General features: G+C 54.0%; 1 protein-coding gene and 1 long non-coding RNA gene across 2 annotated transcripts; both read left to right on the top strand.

Annotated features, from left to right (window-relative positions):
• Positions 1–504: 504 nt before the first annotated feature.
• Positions 505–5,618, top strand: LOC131811541 (uncharacterized). Its single transcript, XR_009345977.1, has 3 exons — positions 505–592; positions 891–1,095; positions 5,529–5,618. It is a non-coding gene; the product is annotated as an uncharacterized LOC131811541 (long non-coding RNA).
• Positions 5,619–6,263: 645 nt separating this feature from the next.
• On the top strand, positions 6,264–20,257 carry SIGLEC15 (sialic acid binding Ig like lectin 15). The gene is made up of 5 exons (XM_059138970.1): positions 6,264–6,315; positions 13,558–13,941; positions 15,044–15,424; positions 15,846–15,876; positions 17,541–20,257. The coding sequence occupies exons 1-5, from the start codon at positions 6,264–6,266 to the stop codon at positions 17,620–17,622; spliced, it is 930 nt and encodes a 309-aa protein (XP_058994953.1). The 3' UTR covers positions 17,623–20,257.
• Positions 20,258–21,596: the final 1,339 nt, after the last annotated feature.

Genomic DNA, 21,596 nt, shown 5'->3' with positions numbered 1-21,596 from the left:
ATCATGACCTGAGCTGAAGGCAGACACTTAACTGACTGAGCTTCCCAGGTGCCTGTATATGTACTTTAAAACCAAGATTTTATTCTGACACCCCCAATTCCAATCTAGTGTAACAAGGGTCCTTCTAGCCTTTCCCCTTTCTTTAACTGTAGCTTTTTTTTTTCCAGCAGAGAGACATCTGACTCATTGTCTACATATTATCTGCTTATCTGCTCCTGTACACATGTATAGTTTCAGAATCTCTAGCTCTATCCTTGTGAGAAATAAATTTGCTAACTACAGTGCAGTGATCGTGCACAGTGTTTTGTCTTAACCTGGGCATTCTGTCAAAACACTGTTTTCCAGAGAAACTTAAGGCTAGTCCTGTATTCTTTCCTGTGGGCTAAGTTATTCTTTCTTTCTTTTTTTTTTTTTTTTTTAAGATTTTCATTTATTTGACAGAGAGATCACAAGTAGGCAGAGAGAGAGGGGGAAGCAGGATCCCCACTGTGCAGAGAGCACGAGATGCGGGGCTCGATCCCAGGACCCTCAGATCATGACCTGAGCCAAAGGCAGAGGTCTTAACCCACTGAGTCACCCAGGCACCCCAAGGGTAAGTTATTCTTTTGTAATATGCTCAGGTGTTTTGTTATCTTTTGTATTCTGTTTGGGGTTCTCCCCATATCCTGGTTAATTTCATTAAATTACATATGTAAACTCGTCCTTTGTAGTATATAATTCTTTGCGTTTGCATTTGCAATTTGACAAATAGAAGCACGTGTTCACTGCCCCAGGCATGATATGGGACAGTTCCATCCCCCCCCAAATTCCCTCCTCCTGCTCCACTGTAGTCAATCCCTACGTCATCCCCTAACCGGGTAATTAACACTGATCTCTTTTCCGTCCCTCAGGTTTTTGCCTGTTCTATGAACGGAATCATACCAGATGCACCCTTTTGGGCCTGTCTTCTTTCACCAAGCAAAATGCATTTAGTTCATCCATGCTATTGTGTAAAGCAGTGGTTTCTTCCTGGCTGTCCGGGCCTAACACTCTGCTGTGTGCCTGTAGGACAGCTTGTCACTCACCACGAGGGGCATCTGGCTGTTTCCAGTTAGGGTGAGTATGAAGACACGTGCTATAAACATTCTCATACGGACTTTTGGAAAACATAAATTTTTATTTCACCGGGTTAGGACCTAGGTGGATTGCAGGGCTGCATGGTAAAAACTTCTTAACTTTTCTAACTTGCCAAGTTCACGGTACCAGTTTGCATTCCCACCAGCAATGCATGCCAGGTCAGAGGTCCTGTGACTCTTCAGCACCCATATTATCAGTATCCTTTATTTTCGCCATTCTATGAAATGGCGAAAATAAATGGTGTGCAGCAGTATCTCATTGTAAATTTAATTTGCGTTTCCTTAATGATTAAGGGTGTTGAGTAAGTTTTCATCAGCTTATTGGCCATCCATCATATATCTTTGTTGGTGAAGTGTCTGTTTGAATCTGAATTTTTTTTTTATTATTCTTTTCTTATTGTTGGTTTTTGAGAGTTCTTTGTATATTCTGGATACAGATCCTCGGTGAGAGATGAGATTTGCACGTATTTGCTCCCAGTCTGGGGCCTGTCTTTCCACTCTGTTAACAGTGTCTTTTGGAGAGTCAATGTTTTTAATTTTTTTTTTTAGATTTTATTTATTTATTTGACAGAGAGATTACAAGGAGGCAGAGAGGCAGGCAGAGAGAGAGAGGAGGAAGCAGGCTCCCTGCGGAGCAGAGAGCCCTATGTGGGGCTGGATCCCAGGACCCTGGGATCATGACCTGAGCCGAAGGCAGAGGCTTTAACTCACTGAGCCACCCAGGCGCCCCAATGTTTTTAATTTTAACAAAATCCAGTTTATCATCTTTTAAATTAACCTAAGCTTACAAAGATTTTTTTTCCTTGTTTTGCCCTAGAAATTTGATAGTTTTACATTTTACATTTTGGTCTATACTATATTTTTGGTTAATTTTTGTATAAGGTGTGATTCATGAGTCAAGGTCCTTTTTTTATATTTATTTAACTATTGGGTATAGGGACATCTAACTGTTCTAAAACCATTTGTTGAAAAGATTGTGCTCTCTCCATCAAATTGCCTTTGGACCTCTTTTTTTTTTTTTTTTAAGATTTTATTTATTTAGGGCGCCTGGGTGGCTCAGTGGGTTAGGCCGCTGCCTTCGGCTCAGGTCATGATCTCAGGGTCCTGGGATCGAGGCCCGCATCGGGCTCTCTGCTCAGCAGGGAGCCTGCTTCCTCCTCTCTCTCTGCCTGCCTCTCTGCCTGCTTGTGATTTCTCTCTGTCAAATAAATAAATAAAATCTTTAAAAAAAAAAATTTATTTATTTATTTGACAGAGACAGTGAGAGAGGGAACACAAACGGGGAGTGGGAGAGGGAGAAGCAGGCTTCCCGCGGAGCAGAGAGCCCAATATCAGGCTCAACCCCAGGACGCTGGGATCATGAACCGAACCGAAGGCAGATGCCCAACGACTGAGCCACCCAGGCACCCCTGCCTTTGGACTTCTATCAAAAATCAGCTGGCTGCATTGGTATTTCTTGACTCTCAGTTCTGGCTCACTGGTCTTTGTGGCCATCATCCCACTAATACCACATTATCTTGTTTTCAGAAACTTTATCATCGTTCTTAAAATCACAGAGCCACAGTCCTCCCAAAGCATTCTTCTTTTCCAAAAACCAATCCTGGCTCTTCCAGTTCCGTTGACTTTCCATATAAATTTAAGAATCTGCTTGTAAAAAAAAAAAAAAAAAAAAAAAAAAAAGCCTATTGATATTTTGATTGAGATTGTTGAATTTAGAGATGAACTTGGGGAGAATTGAACTCTTAAACTGAGATTTGCCGAGCTCATGTATCAAGCACAGTATAACCCGCTGGTTACACAAATAATTGAATGAGAAATGAGAAACTAGGAGATTCTGAGCAGCGCAAGTATTAGTAACTAGAGGACGCCACTACCCCTCCCAGTGCTGGGGGGGTAGGGGGAGGTAAGGTTACCGAGGTCTCAGAGCTCAGAGGAAGGGGCCCCGCAGAGCTGCTGGCCAGCTCTATGAAGGGGTCCACTAATGCTCAGACAATAGTGTAGGAGGGGGGCACTGGCTGGTGCTATACCCCCGAGGGGATGCAGCAGGCTTCCACTGCCAAAAGAACCCGGAAGCTGGACCCAGAACTCTCATCAGGTGCTGGAGCCACGCTGACAGGAGCTGAAAGCCCAGCTCCCCATCTCGCTCTCGTGCCTTCCACTGGCCAGCAAGCGTGTCTGAAGAATGCGGTTTGCAGAGTGTCAGCCTCAGCATCTGCAGCTGAGTACAGAAACGGAGGCCTAGGGCTGAGAGCCGAGTCATTGGTCCCAGCACACTTGGTTACACTGGAAACCACGACTGGAAGCTGCTTTTCCATATGTCTGAGTGTGTTCAGCATTGCACCAGGGATATGATACACATTCAAAATTTTTTAAACCTGGACGTTTTAAAGTACTGTTCATTCAAAACAGAAGAGCATAGGGGAAGGGAAGGAAAAATAAGATGAAATCAGAGAGGGAGAAAAACTGTAAGAGACTCTTAATTGTAGGAAACAAGCCAAGGGGTGCTGGAGAGGAGGGAGATGGGGAGACAGGGTAACTAGGTGACTGGTATGAAAGAGGTCATGTGATGTAATGAGCACTGAATGTTATAGAAGACTGATGAATCACTGACCTCTACCTCTGAAACTGATAATACACTATGTGTTAATTGAATTTAAATTTTAAAAATTTTAATAACCTATAAAAAATACAACAAAGTACTGTTTATTCCTGTTTATTCAGGAATGAAAGATGTGATATTACTACAGACCTCACAGACATGGAAGAAAAAATAAGGGAATATTATGGACACTTCCGTGCCCATAATTTCAACAACTCGGATGAAATGGACCATGTCCTCGAAACACATGACCTACCAAAACTGACTCTCGAAGAAATAGATCATCTGAATAGGACTCTGTCAAGCAAGTTAAATTCATAGTTTTAAACCTTCCAACAAAAAGAAAAGTCCAGGCACAGACGATTTGGTTCAAGTGGGGAATCCTACCAAATATTTCATGAAGATGTAATACCAATTCATAATCTCTTTCAGAAAAGAGAAGAGGAGGACACACTTCCTGACTCCTTCTATGAGGCCAGAGTTACTCTAATGCCAAAACCAGGCACAGACACTGCAAGATACAAAAACCACAGATCAATATCCCTCAGGGTTGTAAACAATCCTCAACAGAACGTTAGCAAGTTGAACCCAGAAATACGTAAAAGGGATAATACATTGCTATCGAGTGTGGTTTATCTCAGGAACACAAGGCTGGATAAATTAGCAAGATCAACCAATGTGATTCACTAAAGAGGAAAAATCTTAGCATTATCTCAATAAAAGCAGAAAACATTTTGGAGAAAATTCAATACTAATTCATGCTAACAACTCTCAGCAAACCAGGAGTGGAAGGAAAAGTCTCTTCACAGGCTTGCCTCTCTTTTCTCTGCTCCTTCTAGTATCGGGAGGACTGGTGACTTCTCTGAAAAGTCTCTTCTTACTGAGAATATATAACCAAAAAGCTAAAAAGGAACGATATCTCATCCATTCTAAGATGCCCAGTTTCTCACATTTCTGAATTCTGGGTACATGTTATAGTCAATGGCATCTTACACTTATAAAAAGGTAGAAAGGTTTTCTCTCTCTCTCTCTCTCTCAGTGTGCTATATAAAATATGGGTGAACCCTTCAATGACACCTTTAGAGTTTATGGAATCGATTCTTTTCCAAAGTTTAGTTTTCTAGAGTTCTAGCAAACATTTGTAGCAGAGATAGGTAACTAAGTACCTGGCAACATCTATTCCCTGCTTCCATGGTAATAAATTGTAACGTGGCCATAGCACCGCGTTGCTAGTGCCCTCACTTCCAGGGCCCCCTTGCAGCGGGGCCAGTGGGATGAGAGTGGATGTGACATATACAACTTTTGGATCACAGATAACCCAAAACACAAGCCAACTGACTCAGAGTTGTCTTTCCCGGTGAATGAGCCTGATTACCACTTTCGGCCTTAAGAGGCATTAACAATGTCACAGGGGAAGGGGGTGAGGGTGTAAGGGTAGGGAGGAAACTGGACCCCAGAATGACCAGGAGAGGCAAGCCACCTGCCAACATAAACAGCTCACTTTGGGACTGTCATATGGGAGAGAAATCACCTTCTGTTTTTTTAATCTATTGTATTTGAGAGCCCCCCCCACCCCATAACAGATTAGCCTTTATCCTCACTAAAACATTTCCCTCTAGCCACGGATTGGCTCACCTTTGCCAGGCCCTTACCTGGTTGCTTCTCTGTCCAGCTTTCTGGCAACCTTGCAACAGCTACAAAGTTTCTGCCCCTGGAGTAAGATATTTCTATCTGGCATTTTGATGTTCTGAGCATGTTGACATTTTTGTCTGGATTGATTTGCTTAATAATTTTACTATTTCCCTTTTATGCAGCTGGGTCATGTAAGCATTGTCAGTGATGACTACGTTTGGGAGATGATTATTCTTCTGTGAATAATCACGACTTCAAAATCTGTATGGCCACCTTAAGACAGCTTCATCAAAATGAAAACCCACGCTGGGAGCGCCTGGGTGGTACAGTTGGTTAAGCCGCAGACTCCTGATTTTGGCTCAGGTCACGATCTCAGGGTGGTGAGCTTGAGTCCCACCTCTGACCCCCTTCTCCGGAGCACACTGTCTCCCTCTCTCTCTTTCTCTGAAAATAAAAGAAATGAAAAAAGAAAACCTATACTGGCACATTAAAAATGCGGGAAGGTAAAGAGGGAAGGAAGGAAGGAAGGAAGGAAGGAAAGAGAGAAAAAGAAGGGAGGGGAGAGGAAGGGGAGGCCGGCACCATAAGCACAGCAGTTTTTCCAAAGGGACCAGAGACCATGGAAAGGACCCTTCATCCTCCTCGTGTACTTCTCTGTTTCCTGTCCTGGAAAATCATCCGAGTGGTTCCCCTGTCGGTTTTCCACATGACTAAACCCCACGGGCCTCATCGAATCATAACCAGGCCGCCTGACCACGTCTCCCCAGTTCCTCCCATGCCTGGAGCCCGGTCGGGGTGCAGACCTGAGCACACCGCCCATCCCTCCCCTGCCTTCTCGTACAGCCTCGCCAGAGAGGCCTCTCCCTGGAGGCTGAGCCGAGCACGGGGCTGGCTTAGGGTCTTCAGATGCTTACAGCATGGACCGGTCCATCGGACTCCTGGCCTGCCTGGTGGGCATCCTCCCGATGGGTGAGTCTGCCACTATTCTCTCTGGCCCACACTCAGAACAGAATAGATGCTCCCACAACTGCAGGGACGGTCTTCTCTCCTCGCACCTGGGGCAGCTGGACACTCCAGGAAGCGGTGGCGACGGAGGTCAGAAGTTCAAGCCCAGGTTTTGCCTTCGGTTTCCAGTGACCTGGGGCAATCCTCTGACTTCTCGGGGCTTCTGTGGCCCCACCTGTAGAAAGGCCCCCTGCTCGCCCCCGCCGTGAGGATCCTGGGAGATGACGGGCAAGCTCAGGAGAGGACAGTCCAGGCTCTGAGGGATTTCGGGGGTTGTGGTCCTCCAAGTGCTGTATCTCTCCATGGGCACAGCCCAGAGTGGAGGGGAGGAGGCGCGCGATAGTTTGGGGTAAGGGTGGGGGTGATTTTCCACGGGACACGGGGCAAGTGAGAGAGGACACCCTGAGCATCCCGTGAGAACTGGGATCCCAAGGGCTGAATGGGATTCAGCAGCAGGCTTAAGTGACAACGTCATTGGTCACTCAGCTCAGTGACTTGATGTCTCCAGGAACAGTGTTTTGGTTGGGGACCAACTGCCTGAGAATTTGGGTGGCGAGAGGGCCATTCACCTAAATGCAGTTCCTTTGGCTCTTCGCCCGATCTGCAGAAGGAGAGTATCAGACAGCAGGGCTCGGGAGTCTGCATGTTCAACCGTCTTCTCAGGTCCCTTTTTTTTTTTTAAAGATGTATTTACTTGTTTATTTTGGGCGGAGGAGGACAGAGAAACTCCAGCAGACTCTGCACGGAGCGCACTCAGTCTCAAAACCCTGAGATCAGATCTGAGCCAAAAGCAAAAGTGGGACACATAACCAACGGTGCCACCGAGGCCCTGTCTCTAGGGTCATTCTGAGGCACGAGGTAGTTGGGGGCAATCAGGATAAATGACAGAGGCCATCCTCTGAGCTCCAGCCCCTCCCATGACTGGGCCTCTGGACTCGGCATCAGTGCTCCCACCAGTGGGGCCACAGGCCATCATGCATGGCCTGGTGACTTCACTGGCATCATGGTGCTCTGGGTTAGTCCATGTTCCTCGTCTGGGGCCCTGTCTCCACGACTGGATGATAAACTCCTTCTCCTTCCTCTGGAGCATTCAACACAGGCAGCGTCCAGGTCAGGTCTGGTCTGGATAATTGCAGCACCCGCCCACAGACGGCTCTTAGACATGCTGGGCACTTTAATTAGAACTGTGCGTAAGCCTCGGAACCTACTGAGAAAGGAACTACTCTATTCCCTTTTCCCGGATGAGACAACAGAGGCGCAGAGACACCCCAATGGGAGGTGTGGGTGGATGTGCGGCTCCAGACCGGGCCCCCACGGGTCCCCACCCCGTGTTGCCGCCTGTCCCACCACACACCCAGTGGTGGGGGCGACGAGGCGGGGAGGCTCTCTTTTCCCAGAGTGACGTAACTCCGCCGCCTTTCTGGGATGATTTAGGTTTGGGCCCCACTTAGACAACAGGGGCTGGAGGAGGGGACCCCGCCCGGACCCGGGGCTGGTAAGAGAGCGGTTCAGAAGTGAGTGTCAACGTCACATACACCTTTGAATCCCGGCTTTGCTACTTACTAGCTGTGTGGCCCTGGGCAGGTGGCCTCACTCCTGGGAGCATCAGAAAAGTGGGGACGCTGGCGCCCGGTCGAGTGTTGTGAAGGATGATTAGATCGTGGACAAAAGCCTGCCAGCCCGGTCCTGGGGCTGAGTGATTGTGCAATAAATGACAGGGAAATCTTGCTGAAGTCACATACCCTGGAGAGAGGCGAGGTGGGGGTGGGGGTGGCTTGGGTTGATTTCTTTCCTCCGGTTGAGGGTCAGCTGCTGTGAATCAGTTAAAGACGAAAAGACTTAGAGGAAGCCTGAGCAGTCACGTGCCCAAGAACAAAACCCAAATCACACAAGCGCTCCTGCTGTGGGTCAGATTTGCCCAGGGAGGCTGAGGCTTCTGGGGGAGGAGATCACTTTTTCTCATACTGGCAGCGTCTTCACTGCCACCCCGAGAGGTCCAGGATCTGGGTGAGGGGATCCTGCTTTCTGAAACCCCCCTGGAGACATTCGCCTGTGAGCTGCTCCATGGGACAGCGGACCTAGACAGGAGACTGGAAGATCAGCCTGGCATTGGTTGCTATACGGGAACCCTGGGGCTTCCTGAGCCGGTGCCCGAAGTCCCAGTCTCCTCCCCAAACACATCTCTGAGCAGAGGACCAGGGCAGGCCCTTGGCAAAAGTGAAGTGGGAGGAATTCGTCCAGGAAACCCCCTTCTACCTCTTGTGCCTTTCTCCTTCATACCGATGCCACCCACCCCCCAGCACCCAGTGCCCTGGGGCAGCCCCAAATCTCCCAGGGGCTCATGCACACTCTCCCTTGTCTTTCCCCTCTGGCTCCCCACAAGTCTGCTCCTGGAAAGCTGGAGACACCAGGGAACAGGCAAGTGGGAAGAACAATGGTCTGGGAGCTCTGACTGCTTGGGTGCAGCTGGTCCACAGACCTCCGAGAAGCAGGTAGAGGGGTCACAGTAGCGGTCATCCTCAAGGACTTCTGTGTCAGCCTTGACAAGAAGCTCGTTCACTCTCCACCATAGCTCTACAAGCAAAGACCCTTGTCCCTACTTTAAGGAGGCCCATGGGAGTCAGGTGACTTTTCTGGGGTGTCACAGCCTGGACTGAAGTGCTGGAGTCTCCCGGGGGCAAGGCCCATCTTTTCTACCACCTGCGTGCAGTGGTGGGGAGCCCGGAGCTCAGCCTGGCTCAGAGGAATTTACTAGCTTGGAACCACTGCCAGAAAACAAACCAAAAGGCAAGACAAATCACAGCAGTCACCCTAGCTCGTGGGGGGTGCAGGGGAGCACCGGGGGTGGGGGTGCAGGGAAAGGCCGGGGAGGAGATGGCCTGCTGTCATGGGTCCCGAAGGAAATCAATGGGAGAGTTTCATGAGCCAGGATGCTGCTTCTGCTCCTGATGGCTCCTATGGTCAGCCGCGTGGGCTGAGAAGTCCTAGCTGGGGCAGAGGAGGACCGGCGGGGAGCAGGGCCCTGAGAAGGCTGAGGGGAGCACAGACAGAGATGAGCTAAGTAGGCACTCTGGGGAGAGCACCCCGTGGCCTACACTGGCCCCAGACCGCAGTCAGCTGTGACTGCCCCTCTGATCTAAGATGCCAACGTGAGCTACAAAAGGTGGGATGTCAAGGTACCACGTCTTCACCCCTGCTGCATCACCTCGAGATGTATGCCCAGAGCACCTCCCTACCACTGCTCGGCGTCCCCACCCCGCTACCTTGCAGCCATACTCCCTCTGCAGGGCTGGCGGGAGCAGGAGGCTAACGTGCATCGAGCATTTCCTGGGCGAGCTACATGTGGCTTCACTCAACCCTCAAGCCCGTGAGGAAGGTATCAGGTGCCCCATTTGGCAGCAGAGGAGCCCGACAGCTGGGATATTAAGTAACCTGCCCGAAGATCCCCCAGTAAGTAAGCGAAGGAGCCTAGAACAGGGCCAGGCTCAGACCGGGTGCTCATAAAAGGCGGGGAAAGCATGAGCACAAGTGAGATTGTCCCCCAGGTCCAGCCGTGCCAAAGCTGGAAGGCGGGCCCACCATGGAGTGACGGCATACTGGATAGCGAGAAGAATCTGGGTCTCCTGTTGACCCTGGAGGTCTAATGGTCCCGAGGCCAAGGGGCCAAGGTTTCAGTCCAAGAGCATCCCCTCCCTTGTGCTAAATATGGGCAAGAGCTGCTGGAGGGAGCAACACATGTCACAAGGTGCTGGGAGCTTGGGTTCCTGCCAAAGCACATGCGTTTGCTCCCCAGGGCAATCCCTGCGGGGACCTGCCACCCTCTCCCTGCGTCCAAAGTCTCCTTGTAAGGAGGAGTGCAGGCGCTGGCCTCTGGAAACACCATCCAGCAGGCAAACAGGAAATACAAATCCCCCCGACAGGAGCCAAGATCTTACTACAGGACCTCTGTGTGCCCGCTCAGCTCCTACAGCAGAATCCTCCAGGGAGAGGGAGGGGTTGGGGAGGGGTGGCTACCATTTGGATCACACTTCAGGATGTTTCCAAACTGGGCTGTCATGCCGGGACAACACAGCACAGGGGACAAAGTAGGAACAGGAACCACAGAAGGGGAAGCCTCGGCTCTGCTTCTGGTTGGTCAGATGAACTTGCACCAGTCACGTTGCCTCTCTGAGCTTCTGTCCTCCCTTCTCCAAAAGGGGCTGTTGCCAGTCGCTCATGGGGCTATCGTGCACATGAAATGATATGAGGAGTGTCTCCCAGTGAGCACCCAAAGCACTGTGTACTCTGGCCCCATTATCTGGGCATGCCCTGTCCCCCCGATGCTGACATCCTTGCCTCTCTGGTCTTGCTCACCTGCCACCTTCGCTTAGAGCACCTGCAGTCTATGCCAAGGTTTGGCAAATCCCACTCCTTTCTCATGCTCCGCCGAAAGAATGCCTCCTCTCTCCCTCCAAGCATTCCCTGCCTGATATTTGCACACCTCTTCCCCCAGCCCCCACCACCCTCCCCTGCCAGCCTGGTCACCCTCCCTTCTGCTCTATGACAGCAATTCAACAGCGATTACTATGTGGCAAGTGCCTGGTGAGACAGTAACAACACATATATGACCAAAGATCTGCCCTCCAGAGCTTCTGGGTGCCTGGGCGAGACACACAGTTGACTAGCCCATGCCCACAGGGAGAAAGTACATCTGTCAGCCCTGGGGCACAGGGGAAGGATGCCAGACCCAGGCTGGGGGTTGGGGAAATGCCTCCCTCTGGAGGACGACTCAGCAGAGGCCTGGGGCTGGCTGGGAGGGAGGTGGTGAATGAAATGGGCCAGGAATCTTATTCAGACAAAGGAAACCTTGTCGGTGTCCCTCATTAGCAGACCTGGAAAGCTGCAGTGTAATTATGTGTTCGCAGATCTGTCTCCCTTTCTGAGTGGTGAGCTCCGGCAGGCTGATACGCCATCCGATTGATTTTTGTAACCCTGGCTTGTATCCAAGTGCCTGGCTTAGAGTGGGACCGTATCTGATACGCGTTTGCTCATTGATGAGTGCACAATAGCAAAACCTACCTGGGGGGATCAGCACCTGGCTCCAGGACGCCTGCAAGATGCAGGAGGTCAGAGGAGCCTGAGGTTACAGAGGGTGGAACTGTAGGGAAACCGAGGCACAGGCTGAGCCTCAAGAAGGGGGAAACACTTTCTGCATCTGGGAGTGCTGAGTAAACCAGCAGAAGCTTCAGAAAGGGCTTCTCAGATTTGAAACCAGGCCCTTTGATTATTAACAACTGAACAAACAAGCTCTTAACTGGAGATAAATGTCATGTCCTCCACTTCAGGTCAAAAGCATAATTCACTTGTCCTGCAGAAACAAGAGCTGGCTTACAAGCACATTGTGTGAAAATAGAACTCATAGTTTTTATCTGATGGCAAGCTTGGCCTAAGCCCAAAGTGTGGTTTTATATGAGGCAGAGCTCACACAACCCAATTCATACCCCCATGCTGCTGGTGCAGCACACACCTGCGCACACCCCTGTGGCACAGAGCCATGGCACACCCCTGTGGCACACACCTGCAGCATACCCGCAGCACACACCTGCGGCACACACCTGAAAGCCCCATCTCAGGCAACTATGCTGCAGAGAGAGCACGAAGCAGGCAGTGAGAGGCAAGGGAAGGCCTGGAACTTCCACCAGAGAAGGAAAGGCTTAATGGGTCCATGATAGCCAAGACGGGTCCCAGAAGGGTCCTCACCGCGCAGGAACGTGTGTCCCAAGAACAATGTGGTCGTGTGTGTAGTGATAGATGTTGATTCTATACGGGAGGATTGTGCCCCCCTGTAGATAACTCATCCACAGGCTAGGCTCCTTGGAGGACTGAGGAGATTCCTACCTAAGGCACGACGTACCCCCAATAAGTAAAGAGCACTCAGAAAAGCTGGGTTTCTCCCATCTTCTGTCTGTGTGACTCTGGGCCTCCGTTTTCTGAGCTATAACAATATCTCCCTGCCTTTCTCCCCCAGGGTGTCTTGGGGGTCATGTGACAGGATGTATATAAAAGAACCGTGTGAATTTCAAAGCTCTCAGGAAATATAAGAGCAGCTATATTATTCCCTCTCAAGATCCCTTTTGGGAACTGCATTCAGGGTTCTAGCTGGGCAGACCTATCAGCCTGTCCTCCCTCCTCGGGGAGATACCACCCCCACCTAGCCTGGTCCTCTGAAGGCCCAGCCCCAACATCCCCCTCACCCACCTGCTCAGCCCCTCCCCAAAGCAGCACACGCACGGGACGACAAGGACAGGGGCTCTCCAGCCATCTTGGAGCTGGAGGCAGAGCACAGCTCCCAGACCTGAGCTCAACCATACTTCAGAGGCTCACAACACAGGCTGTGAGGAAACTAAGCCCGGAGCAAGAACACAGCAGGAACAACTACCAATTGTGGGCTCTCCGCAACCTGTCCGGCTTTGGGAAGCCCTTCTGAGTTGACCTGGATTCTAAAGGGACCTCATCCACCAGCTCAACACATTAAGTTCGGAACCTACCATCCCTTGCTGAGGTCTCTTTCTGTTCTGTTAACGGGGAGCGCTGGGCTCCTTGGATGAGGCCCAAGCTTCCCTGCCTTTAGTGCCCTAGACTGCTGGCTGTGGAGTCGGGCAGTCCCGTCTGAAAGCTGGCTGTGCCTCCTTCTAGCTGTGTGACCTTACTTACATACTCAACTTCTCTGTGCCTCAGTTTGTTACATGTAACTCAAGGATAACTGTGCTTCCATCTAGGATCGTTTGTGAGAACCAAAAGAGATACTACAGGGAACTTGCTCAACGCAGAGGCTCATAGTAAGTGTTTTTATTTTCACCATCGTGGGAGGTGGGTGCTTGGGGCTGTAAGGTAACCACGGATCCTGGGGCTTGTCTGCCGCAGGGCAGGGGGGTGGGAAAGAGTATGCGGTCGATGGGCCTGTAGGTGGGACGTCCCCGAATGAAGCAAATACTCCCAGAGAAGGGCAGAGAGGGGCCAGGCACCTTGAGAGTCATGGGAGTCAAAATCCCGGAGGGTGCCTCTCGAGTCACACGGAGGGTTTCTGGGCCTCCACAAGACAGATGCTTCCTGAAACCCTGGGGTTTCCAACCCCCCCCCCCCCGGGTGCTCCCTGAGTCCTGCGGGTTCCAGGCTCCCCAGCGAGGGGTTCCCCCAGAGTCCGCTGACGCTCCCGGCCGCCCGCAGGTGCGCCGGCGCAGCGCTGGTCCATGCAGGTGCCGGCCGAGGTGAGCGCGGCGGCGGGCGAGGCGGCCGTGCTGCCCTGCACCTTCACACACCCGCACCGCCACTACGACGGGCCGCTCACGGCCATCTGGCGCGCGGGCGAGGCCTACGCGGGCCCGCAGGTGTTCCGGTGCGCGGCGGCGCGGGGCAGCGAGCTCTGCCAGACCGCGCTGAGCCTGCACGGCCGCTTCCGGCTGCTGGGCAACCCGCGCCGCAACGACCTGTCGCTGCGTGTCGAGCGCCTCGCCCTGGCCGACGATGGCCGCTACTTCTGCCGCGTGGAGTTCGCCGGCGACGTCCACGACCGCTACGAGAGCCGCCACGGCATCCGGCTCCGTGTGACCGGTGAGCACCGCGCCCTTCCCGCCCGCCTCCAGGCCGCCTTCCCGCGGTGTCCCCCGGGGCCTCGGGGCGCCCGCACAGCTTCCACCAAGGGCGTGGAGAGGGGGGCGACGCACAGCACCTTTCTGCCGGGCAGGGGGCCGCACACCTGGAGATGGATGCGGGCCGCCCAGGAAGTTGTTAAAAGTTCAGAATGCTGGCCCTCAGAACTGAGTGGTGCCAGGGGAATGGGCATCCAGATGAAGTTCGTAGGGAGTGAATGGCCCCAGTAGCTCTCAGTCTAGGGGAAGGGACACGAGTTGAACAGTAATGGCAAGGGCCCCCGTGGGATGTGTGCTCTGTGCACTGAAGGGCACACACAGCCCACCAGAAAGATGCCCAGGGAGACGCCAAGTGCGCAGTACTTTGCTAGACCCTAAAAAAGTGGAGACCAGAGTACCTTGTCCCTAGAGCAGTAGTTCTCCACTCTGGCTGCGCACTGGAATGAGCTGGGGAACTTTTTAAAATCCTAGCCTTCCCTGCTGTGAGGATCCCGTTCTGGGTTCCACTCCGCCCAGAACTTTCCATGCGCCCTTGGGCTGGCTGGGTCCCCTCTCCAAGTGCATGTCAGTTTCTTCCCAGGGCCTGCGCTGCCCTGCCATAGACCCAGACATTCAACTCTAGATCTTGGTGAGGTTGTCTGGGAATGGGAAGTACCCTTGAAAGCCTACCAAGCAGACAGTCCCTAGCCCTGAGCTATAGCCACAGTAACGACCATAGATTGAGCATGTCCTGTGAGCCAGGCCCGAATCCAAGCACCTCACATGTAGTAACTTGCCAAATCTTCTCAACGACCCCATAAGGTAAGTGATCCCCATTTTACGCATGAAGAAACTGAGGCACGGAGCTTCCAAATAACTTGCCCAAGGCCACATCTCTATGGGGACCTTGGCACCGTGGCGCTAGAGCGCCTACTCGCTCCTCCCTGCGCCACCGGCCCCAAATCTCTTGGTGACTGAAAGGGACTGAGAGGGGTCCTCCCTTTGCCCTTGCCCTTCCCCGCCGCTTCTCTGACCACAGTCCTCTTTCTCCCCCGCCCCCCCTCCACCCCGTCGCCGCCCCGCAGCAGCCCCGCGGATCGTCAACCTGTCGGTGCTGCCCGGCCCGGCGCACGCCTTCCGCGCGCTCTGCACCGCCGAAGGGGAGCCGCCGCCCGCCCTGGACTGGTCCGGCCCGGCCCTGGGCAATGGCTCGGCCCCCGCACCGGGCCCGGGCCAGGGTCACGGCCACCAGGTGACCGCCGAGCTGTCCACGCTGGCGCACGACGGCCGCTACACGTGCACGGCCTCCAACAGCTTGGGCCACGCGGAGGCCAGCGTCTACCTGTTCCGATTCCACGGCGCCTCCGCGGCCCCGGCCCTCGCCCTCCCGCTCGGCGCGCTCGGCCTCAAGGCGCTACTGCTGCTCGGCGTTCTGGCCGCCCGCGCTGCAGCCCGCCGCCGCCTAGGTGAGTTCACCCCCTGCAGGGTCTGAGAGCCTCTCAGACCATCCAGGTCAGCAGCACCCGCCTCACACTCTCCTGGGACGAAATCCAAAATTAGTCACAGCTGCTCTGTTTGTGGCCTTTGCCGTGGCTTCGCTGTCTTGTCTTTTCTTGCCGGTTCTCCAGACCCACCAAGCGTTCTGGGCGCCGTGGTCCTCAGAAAGGCAGGTTTTTCTGCTGGGCCGTTCCTCCCTCCGGGGTTCTCATCATTAACTCCTGGTCATCTCTAAGGACACTTCGTACCCGGCTACCTCGTGTTTGTTGCGTGTCCCTTCGGACCACTTTCTGTGGTGGGGTGGAGAGGACAGCAGGGCCTGTGGCCTGAGGCTACCATGGAGATTCACGCCTCCCCCTTTCTTTGTCTCTCTCTCTGTCCCTCACACAGAGCACCCAGTCACCCCGGACACCCCACCACGGTGAGTACCCTGCCCTCGCCCACCCCGGGCTAAGGCCCCACTGGCCCAGGCACGCAGGGTTCTTGGGGCTCGCGGCATAAGGAGAAAGACCAGGAAGAGGGTCAGGGCTGGGATCTGGGGCTCCATCAGGGTTCTGACCTCCCCCGCAGCCTCCCGAAGTCCTGCTCTTCAGTCTCCCAAGTTGTTTCTGGCCAGACCAGGCCACGGGGACCTGCTCTCCCCACCCACCCCTCCCCCAGCGTTTACAGTTTGGGCCTCACACTGGTGTGTGAGGTGCTGAAGGGTCATTTTCCCGTCTTACGTCCGCACCTAGATGTGATTCCTCGAGCCTGTGTTTCCTCTTGGGCTCCCCAGCGTTCTGGAACAGGCAGACTCACACAAAAGCCAGTTCGGGGTACTCATTCTCCCCCAGAGCCGAAGCCTTCGCAAACAAAATGCCATTAGACGTTCAGAGGGATTAGGCTAGGACGTACTGGCCCTGCTGTCCAGGCTCCCCTTCTCTCTCCGTGTCTGTTCTGTGAAGGTCTGCGTGGAAGAAAGGCTCCAGTTCACTGACCCCAGGCAAGGTGCCTGGGGACAGGGATATAGGGAGGCAGAACAGGGCTTATTGGACAAGCCCAGGCGTTCCCATAACTGTCCCTGTCCATGCCCTGAAGGCTTTACAAGCCACATGACCAGCCCAGGCCCTCTCTCTAGTCCCCCGAGTTCTTGAGAACCAGTGCGATTTCCTCTGTGTTGCTAACTCACGAGCTCACTGAGACACCTAAATCAGAGAGCTGAGGGCTCAAGCATTTACGGAGAAACTGCCTTGTACCAGACACTGTGTTGGGTGCTAACGCTACAGCGAAACCCCCCAACTTCAGGAAGCTCACATTTTAATGTGGAGAATTTACTAAACACATAAACAAGTTCCTTGTCGATTCTAAAGTACGAGCTGTGAAGGAAATGGACAGGGCCACGCAGCAGAGCTCTGGGGAGGGAGGCAGCCGCTGGGTGGGTCACAGGCTCAGGGGCAACCCAGGAAGGGGCCGATGGGAAGTCACTGAGTGGTGATGGGAAGCACCCGGGGGGCCCCATCTGAAGAAGAGTGGGGGTCCGGAGACTTTCCGGGAGGCTGCTGGGGAGGCTGGCCTGGGTGCTGGGAAGGAGGCGGAGGGTGGGGCAGACGGAAGGCAGGGCTGAGCAGGGGCCCGGGTGGGCAGCACGAATGAGGGAGGCAGCCAGGGAGCCCTGGTTTGATGCCGCTGACTGAGATGACGATGACAGGGAGGAGGGGACGCAAGCCCGCACAGGTCCGTCTGAGACGGGCGCTAAGACGTCCCGGGGGAGGAGCCGGGGAGCAGCTGGGGCTCAGGAGGCCATGCCTGGCAAGAGGAGTGTGGAGGGCACCAGGCGCAAAGACGGCTATTGATGCCACTGATGAGAACCCCTCCAGAAGACAGTGTCTCCGGGCTCCAGGAGGCCGTCCACACGGAGGCCTCCTCCCTGCTCCGCAGATGCCGCCGCTGCCCTCTCTCCAACCTTAGTCAGTCCCCAGGCTCTGTTGGGTCTAGGCCGGGCCCCCATTTCAACTCTCCTTCCTGCCCATTGCCGGGGCATGGTTTGAGCAGTTGGCATATCCCCACTTGTGCACTGGAGGGTCAACCTATTTTCTCCATCCACAGGCCCCAGGCTCAGGAGTCCAACTATGAGAATTTGAGCCAGATGAGACCTCGGGACCTGCCAGCAGCCATGTGTATACCATGAGGAGCCCCTTGGCCGCTGGCATCCACTCATACCCCTTGAGGAGCAGAGGCCAAGGCCGGGCTTGGTTGGGACAAGCCTTCCTGGCTCCTAGCCGCGTGGGCAGCCCGAGGCTGGGCGACCTCCCATGAAGGGTGTCAAGACCCTGCTCACAGAGGCTCAGTGGTCTTCTGCAAGGATGTCTGTCCCAGAGCCCCCAGGATATTTATGACAGTGGGACCAGTGTTTTGTGTGTGTGTGTGTGTGTGTGTGCGTGTGCTCCAGCATGAAACTCACAAACTCTCACCCTTTCCTACATAGAACATCCTAGTAAGACAGAGGTATTACTAGGAGACCCTGGTCAGAGGGTCTCCCAGGCTTGGACTCGCTGTGTGGACCAGGGTACTTTTTCCACCTCTGGGGGTCTCAGTTCAGTTACTCGTGAGCATGGACTCGTGAACATGGGGTATCCTTCCCTTCTGGCTGCTCGGCCTGTCAAGATCGGAGGAAATAATGGAGGAAAGGTACTTTGGGAAGTACAAAGCCATGTACAGATGGGAAGGCATAACAGGCTCCTCCTTGGAGGCACCCTCGGGACGTGCGGAGATTTCTTGGACAAGTGGGGCCCCACACCAGCCTGGCTGAGAAGGAGGATTCCAGAGAGCCAGCCTGGAGCTGGGGCTTCTGAGGCTGGGGCTGCGTAAACCTGTGGTCCCAGGAACGTCCACTCAGCCATGAGGAGAAGCCTCATACCCCTGCCTCCCGGGGTCTGCTCTGTGACTGCCCCCCACTTCTGCCCACCTCTTACCCCATCGGCTGCTCTGAACTGCCCTGAGCTGGGACCCCTGTGGAAAGGAAGTGAAACACCCATCCCCTCCCTGTGTCTGGGATCCACTGTCCTCAAGGACCAAACGCTGAGAGGCTGGAGGGGCCGGTCTGGGCTGGATGGCGCCACAGCTATGGCTGCTGCGGCGGTGACCTCTTCCTGTGAGCCGCAGGCCCCTGCATGGGCGAGGTCCAAAAGCACCAGTGATTTCCCTGCATCTGCCCGAGGCCTCCCAGACTGACTTTGCGGGGTGCTGCGTGTTTTAGCTCCCGCGGTCCTTGGGGTCTGGGGACAGGGGAAGAGGTGTGCTTGAAACCTGGGCAAGCTGGAAAGACCAAAGGGCCATAGGGTTAGGGGACTGACGAGGCAACGGGAACAAACTTTCTTTCCCTCGGAGCTTTTCCCAAAGCTAGGCTGGAAACCCAGAGCAGGGAAAGTCCCTGGCCGATGCTCTCTGGGGAGGTGGCCTGAAGTTCAGGGATCTTTACAAGGTAACAAGCAGGGCAGTGGGTGATGGGGCACCCTTGCTCACCAGAGCCATGGCCAGGGCAAGCAAGTGTCACTAGCTCTGAGTTAACATGGGACCCACCTGGGAGTCTGTTTGAATTGCCAAAAATGCGCTGGATTTGCACCTCCTCCTACGAGGATACTGCGGGCATCTCCATGGAGGGTCCCGTGTCACCAGGGAAGCAGCGAGGGACACGGGGTGGTGCATCTTAAAATATCTGCGTAGACTTCAAGGCCTGTTTTGCAGCCAGGAAAAACCATGGCAGAGTTATTTGTTAGGGATCTGTTTAGTGCTAGGAATCAGGCCAGGCGTTTGGACAGGAATGAGTAAGACGTGTGTATCAGTCCATCTGGGCTCGGTTGTGCAGCGCTCACCAACAAGCCCCCTGGTCACAGTGTCTGAGAACAGTCGGGGTTTACTGTCAGCAAAGTGAGGCCCGTCATGACCGGGCATTGGAGCAGTGCTCCTTGCACTTCCTCTGGGCCCTGGGCCCCCAGGATCCACCATCTCTCACTGTGGCTTGTTGGGTTGGAGATAAAAAGAAAGCACTATAAGATCTCCCACTTGAGAGCAGGACTCATTGGCCAGAACTAGCCACGTGCCCCACTCACCCTCAAGGGGCTGGGCAGTGAGACCCGACACTGTACCAGGAATCAGGTAACAGAAACTGGGGGAACAGCCCTGAGGGCTCCGCAGTCAGACTTCCCAGGATTTCTCACATTAGCGAGCGACAGACCAGTAGGTGGAAAATCATGTAAGGGCAACAGTATACTGAAGGCGCTATGGGAGCACGCAGAAGGATGACTGACCCAGTCCTGGGAAGGCTTCCTGGAGGAGGGGACATGGAGATGGTACTACAAGTGGGAGGATGTAAATTGGAAGGTAAGAACAAAGATGATGCCAAGCAGAAGGGACAGTCTGAGCAAAGGCCAGGCGGTCGGACCCAGCATGGTATTGATGCAGCTGAAAGTTGCTGGAACATGAGGGCAGAGGCCAGGCGGCGGGAGTTAGGGCTGCAGGAAGAGGAGCCTCCCACAGGGTGGCCGAGAAGCAGAAGGCAGCTGGGGTGCCCACGTGGCCCAGCGCGGTGCTGACTCCCTGCACGGCCCAGCGGGCTACCAGCACCCGCCCCGATGCACCACGCTCTTAGACTGGGGTTTCCACCTTGATACCCTGGGCTCCCTGAGCAGTGTTTCTGCCATGGTTTCTGGGGGTTCATGGGCACCTGCGGAGCTTGCTCACATCCCTGTTCTAAGTGCCCCCTGGGCCTCCTAAAAGTGGGCTCTGGGGGTGGGCACTCAAATATTAAACAAATGCCCATATGATTGGCCCCAACTTTGTGTTACGATCATTTTCGAACTTGCACGCGTGAGCACACACACACAGCTAAAAAGATGATTGTCCAGATACCCACCACCTCCATCCAACAGTTCCATCATTTTGCCATATTAGTTAATGTGCACACGTGCACATGTGTGTGTGCGTGTGTGTGCACGTGCACGTGTTTGGCTGAACTGTTCAAGAGTAAACCATTTGACACACCACAGTACTTCAACCACGCCAGCGGCATCTCCGGAGAATGGGAGCGCGCTCCTCCAAATTCCAATGCCATTATCACACTGGAGAAAATGAACAATAACTGAACACTGCCTTACAGGCCACATTCGTATTTACCCAGTTCTCAAAACGTCTTTTTTAGCTTGTTGTATCTGGTCAGGGTCCAGTGGACCCCGAGGGATTCTTAGCAAGCTAGAGTCTGAGACTCCTTCTGGCAGGGCCGGCCCAGCTGACAATGGAGGGAGCTAACCGGCCACCGTTCCTTCCTGGGCTGTGTGCAATATGAAGGAGGCTTCCAGAAACCGCAGAAGTGGCATTCCTCTGATGGAGGGCTTTCACACACGGTGACGGGCGGTGGGGCTGCCTCTAGCACTCCCTCTACCAATCTGCTCACCAGGCACAGGTGGCCTCCCGCTTGGGCTCCAGAGAAAGCAGCTGCTCTGGGGCCAGAAGGGGAGGGTGGTGAGGGGGCTGCACTTGGCCATCACGAGACCCCTGGGAGCCTGGAGCTGCCACTGGGAGGTCTCCCTGGAGAAAAGCCACCATCCGTCCTCCCCAACCACCATCTATGAGCACAGGGGCTCCGTCAGTGGCAAGCAAGGACCAGAGCCACATGCAACGGGTGCAGTCAGCACATGGTCCCCAGCCCAGAAGTCACAGAGAGGAGCCCCAGGAGACTTGGCATTTTCAAGTCCTCAGTGAGGCCCAGGACACACAGCTGGAGCCTTCCCCTCCTCCGTAGAGTGCTCTGGGAACGGAAGTCCATCTGTCCCAGGAGGGCGTCCGACAGCCTGAAGAATGCCCTCCACTGCCTCTCACCAAATGCCCCCGGAGATGGTCAGCAGGAGGAAGAGATGCCCATGGCCTGGGCGACCCAGATCCACCAACTGTCCAACACACTTTCCCTGCCCTTGAGGAGCTAACCTAACTTTTATATCAAAATGTGTCTCCGTGAGAACCCCATTGTCTGTGAGAGAATTGGCACTGGAGGGGACAGAAGTGACACACGGCGTGTCTGAGTTTTCACATACAGCCCCCTTGATGGCCTGGACTGGAGAGCTGGGCCCACCGCTCACAGGGCCTTCAGGCCAGTGGGACCTTAAGAGA

Source organism: Mustela lutreola, chromosome 11 (assembly GCF_030435805.1).
Source record: "Mustela lutreola isolate mMusLut2 chromosome 11, mMusLut2.pri, whole genome shotgun sequence".
NCBI lineage: Eukaryota > Metazoa > Chordata > Mammalia > Carnivora > Mustelidae > Mustela > Mustela lutreola.
This window is presented reverse-complemented; position numbering and strand designations above follow the sequence as displayed.

What these genes read in the sequence shown, in the direction of transcription:
- SIGLEC15 (XM_059138970.1), top strand. Translation starts at nt 6,264, where the DNA reads ATGGACCGGTCCATCGGACTCCTGGCCTGCCTGGTGGGCATCCTCCCG. An exon ending in GGTGGGCATCCTCCCGATGG is followed by an intron (nt 6,316 to 13,557) that starts GTGAGTCTGCCA and finishes GGCCGCCCGCAG; the next exon opens with GTGCGCCGGCGCAGCGCTGG. An exon ending in CATCCGGCTCCGTGTGACCG is followed by an intron (nt 13,942 to 15,043) that starts GTGAGCACCGCG and finishes GCCGCCCCGCAG; the next exon opens with CAGCCCCGCGGATCGTCAAC.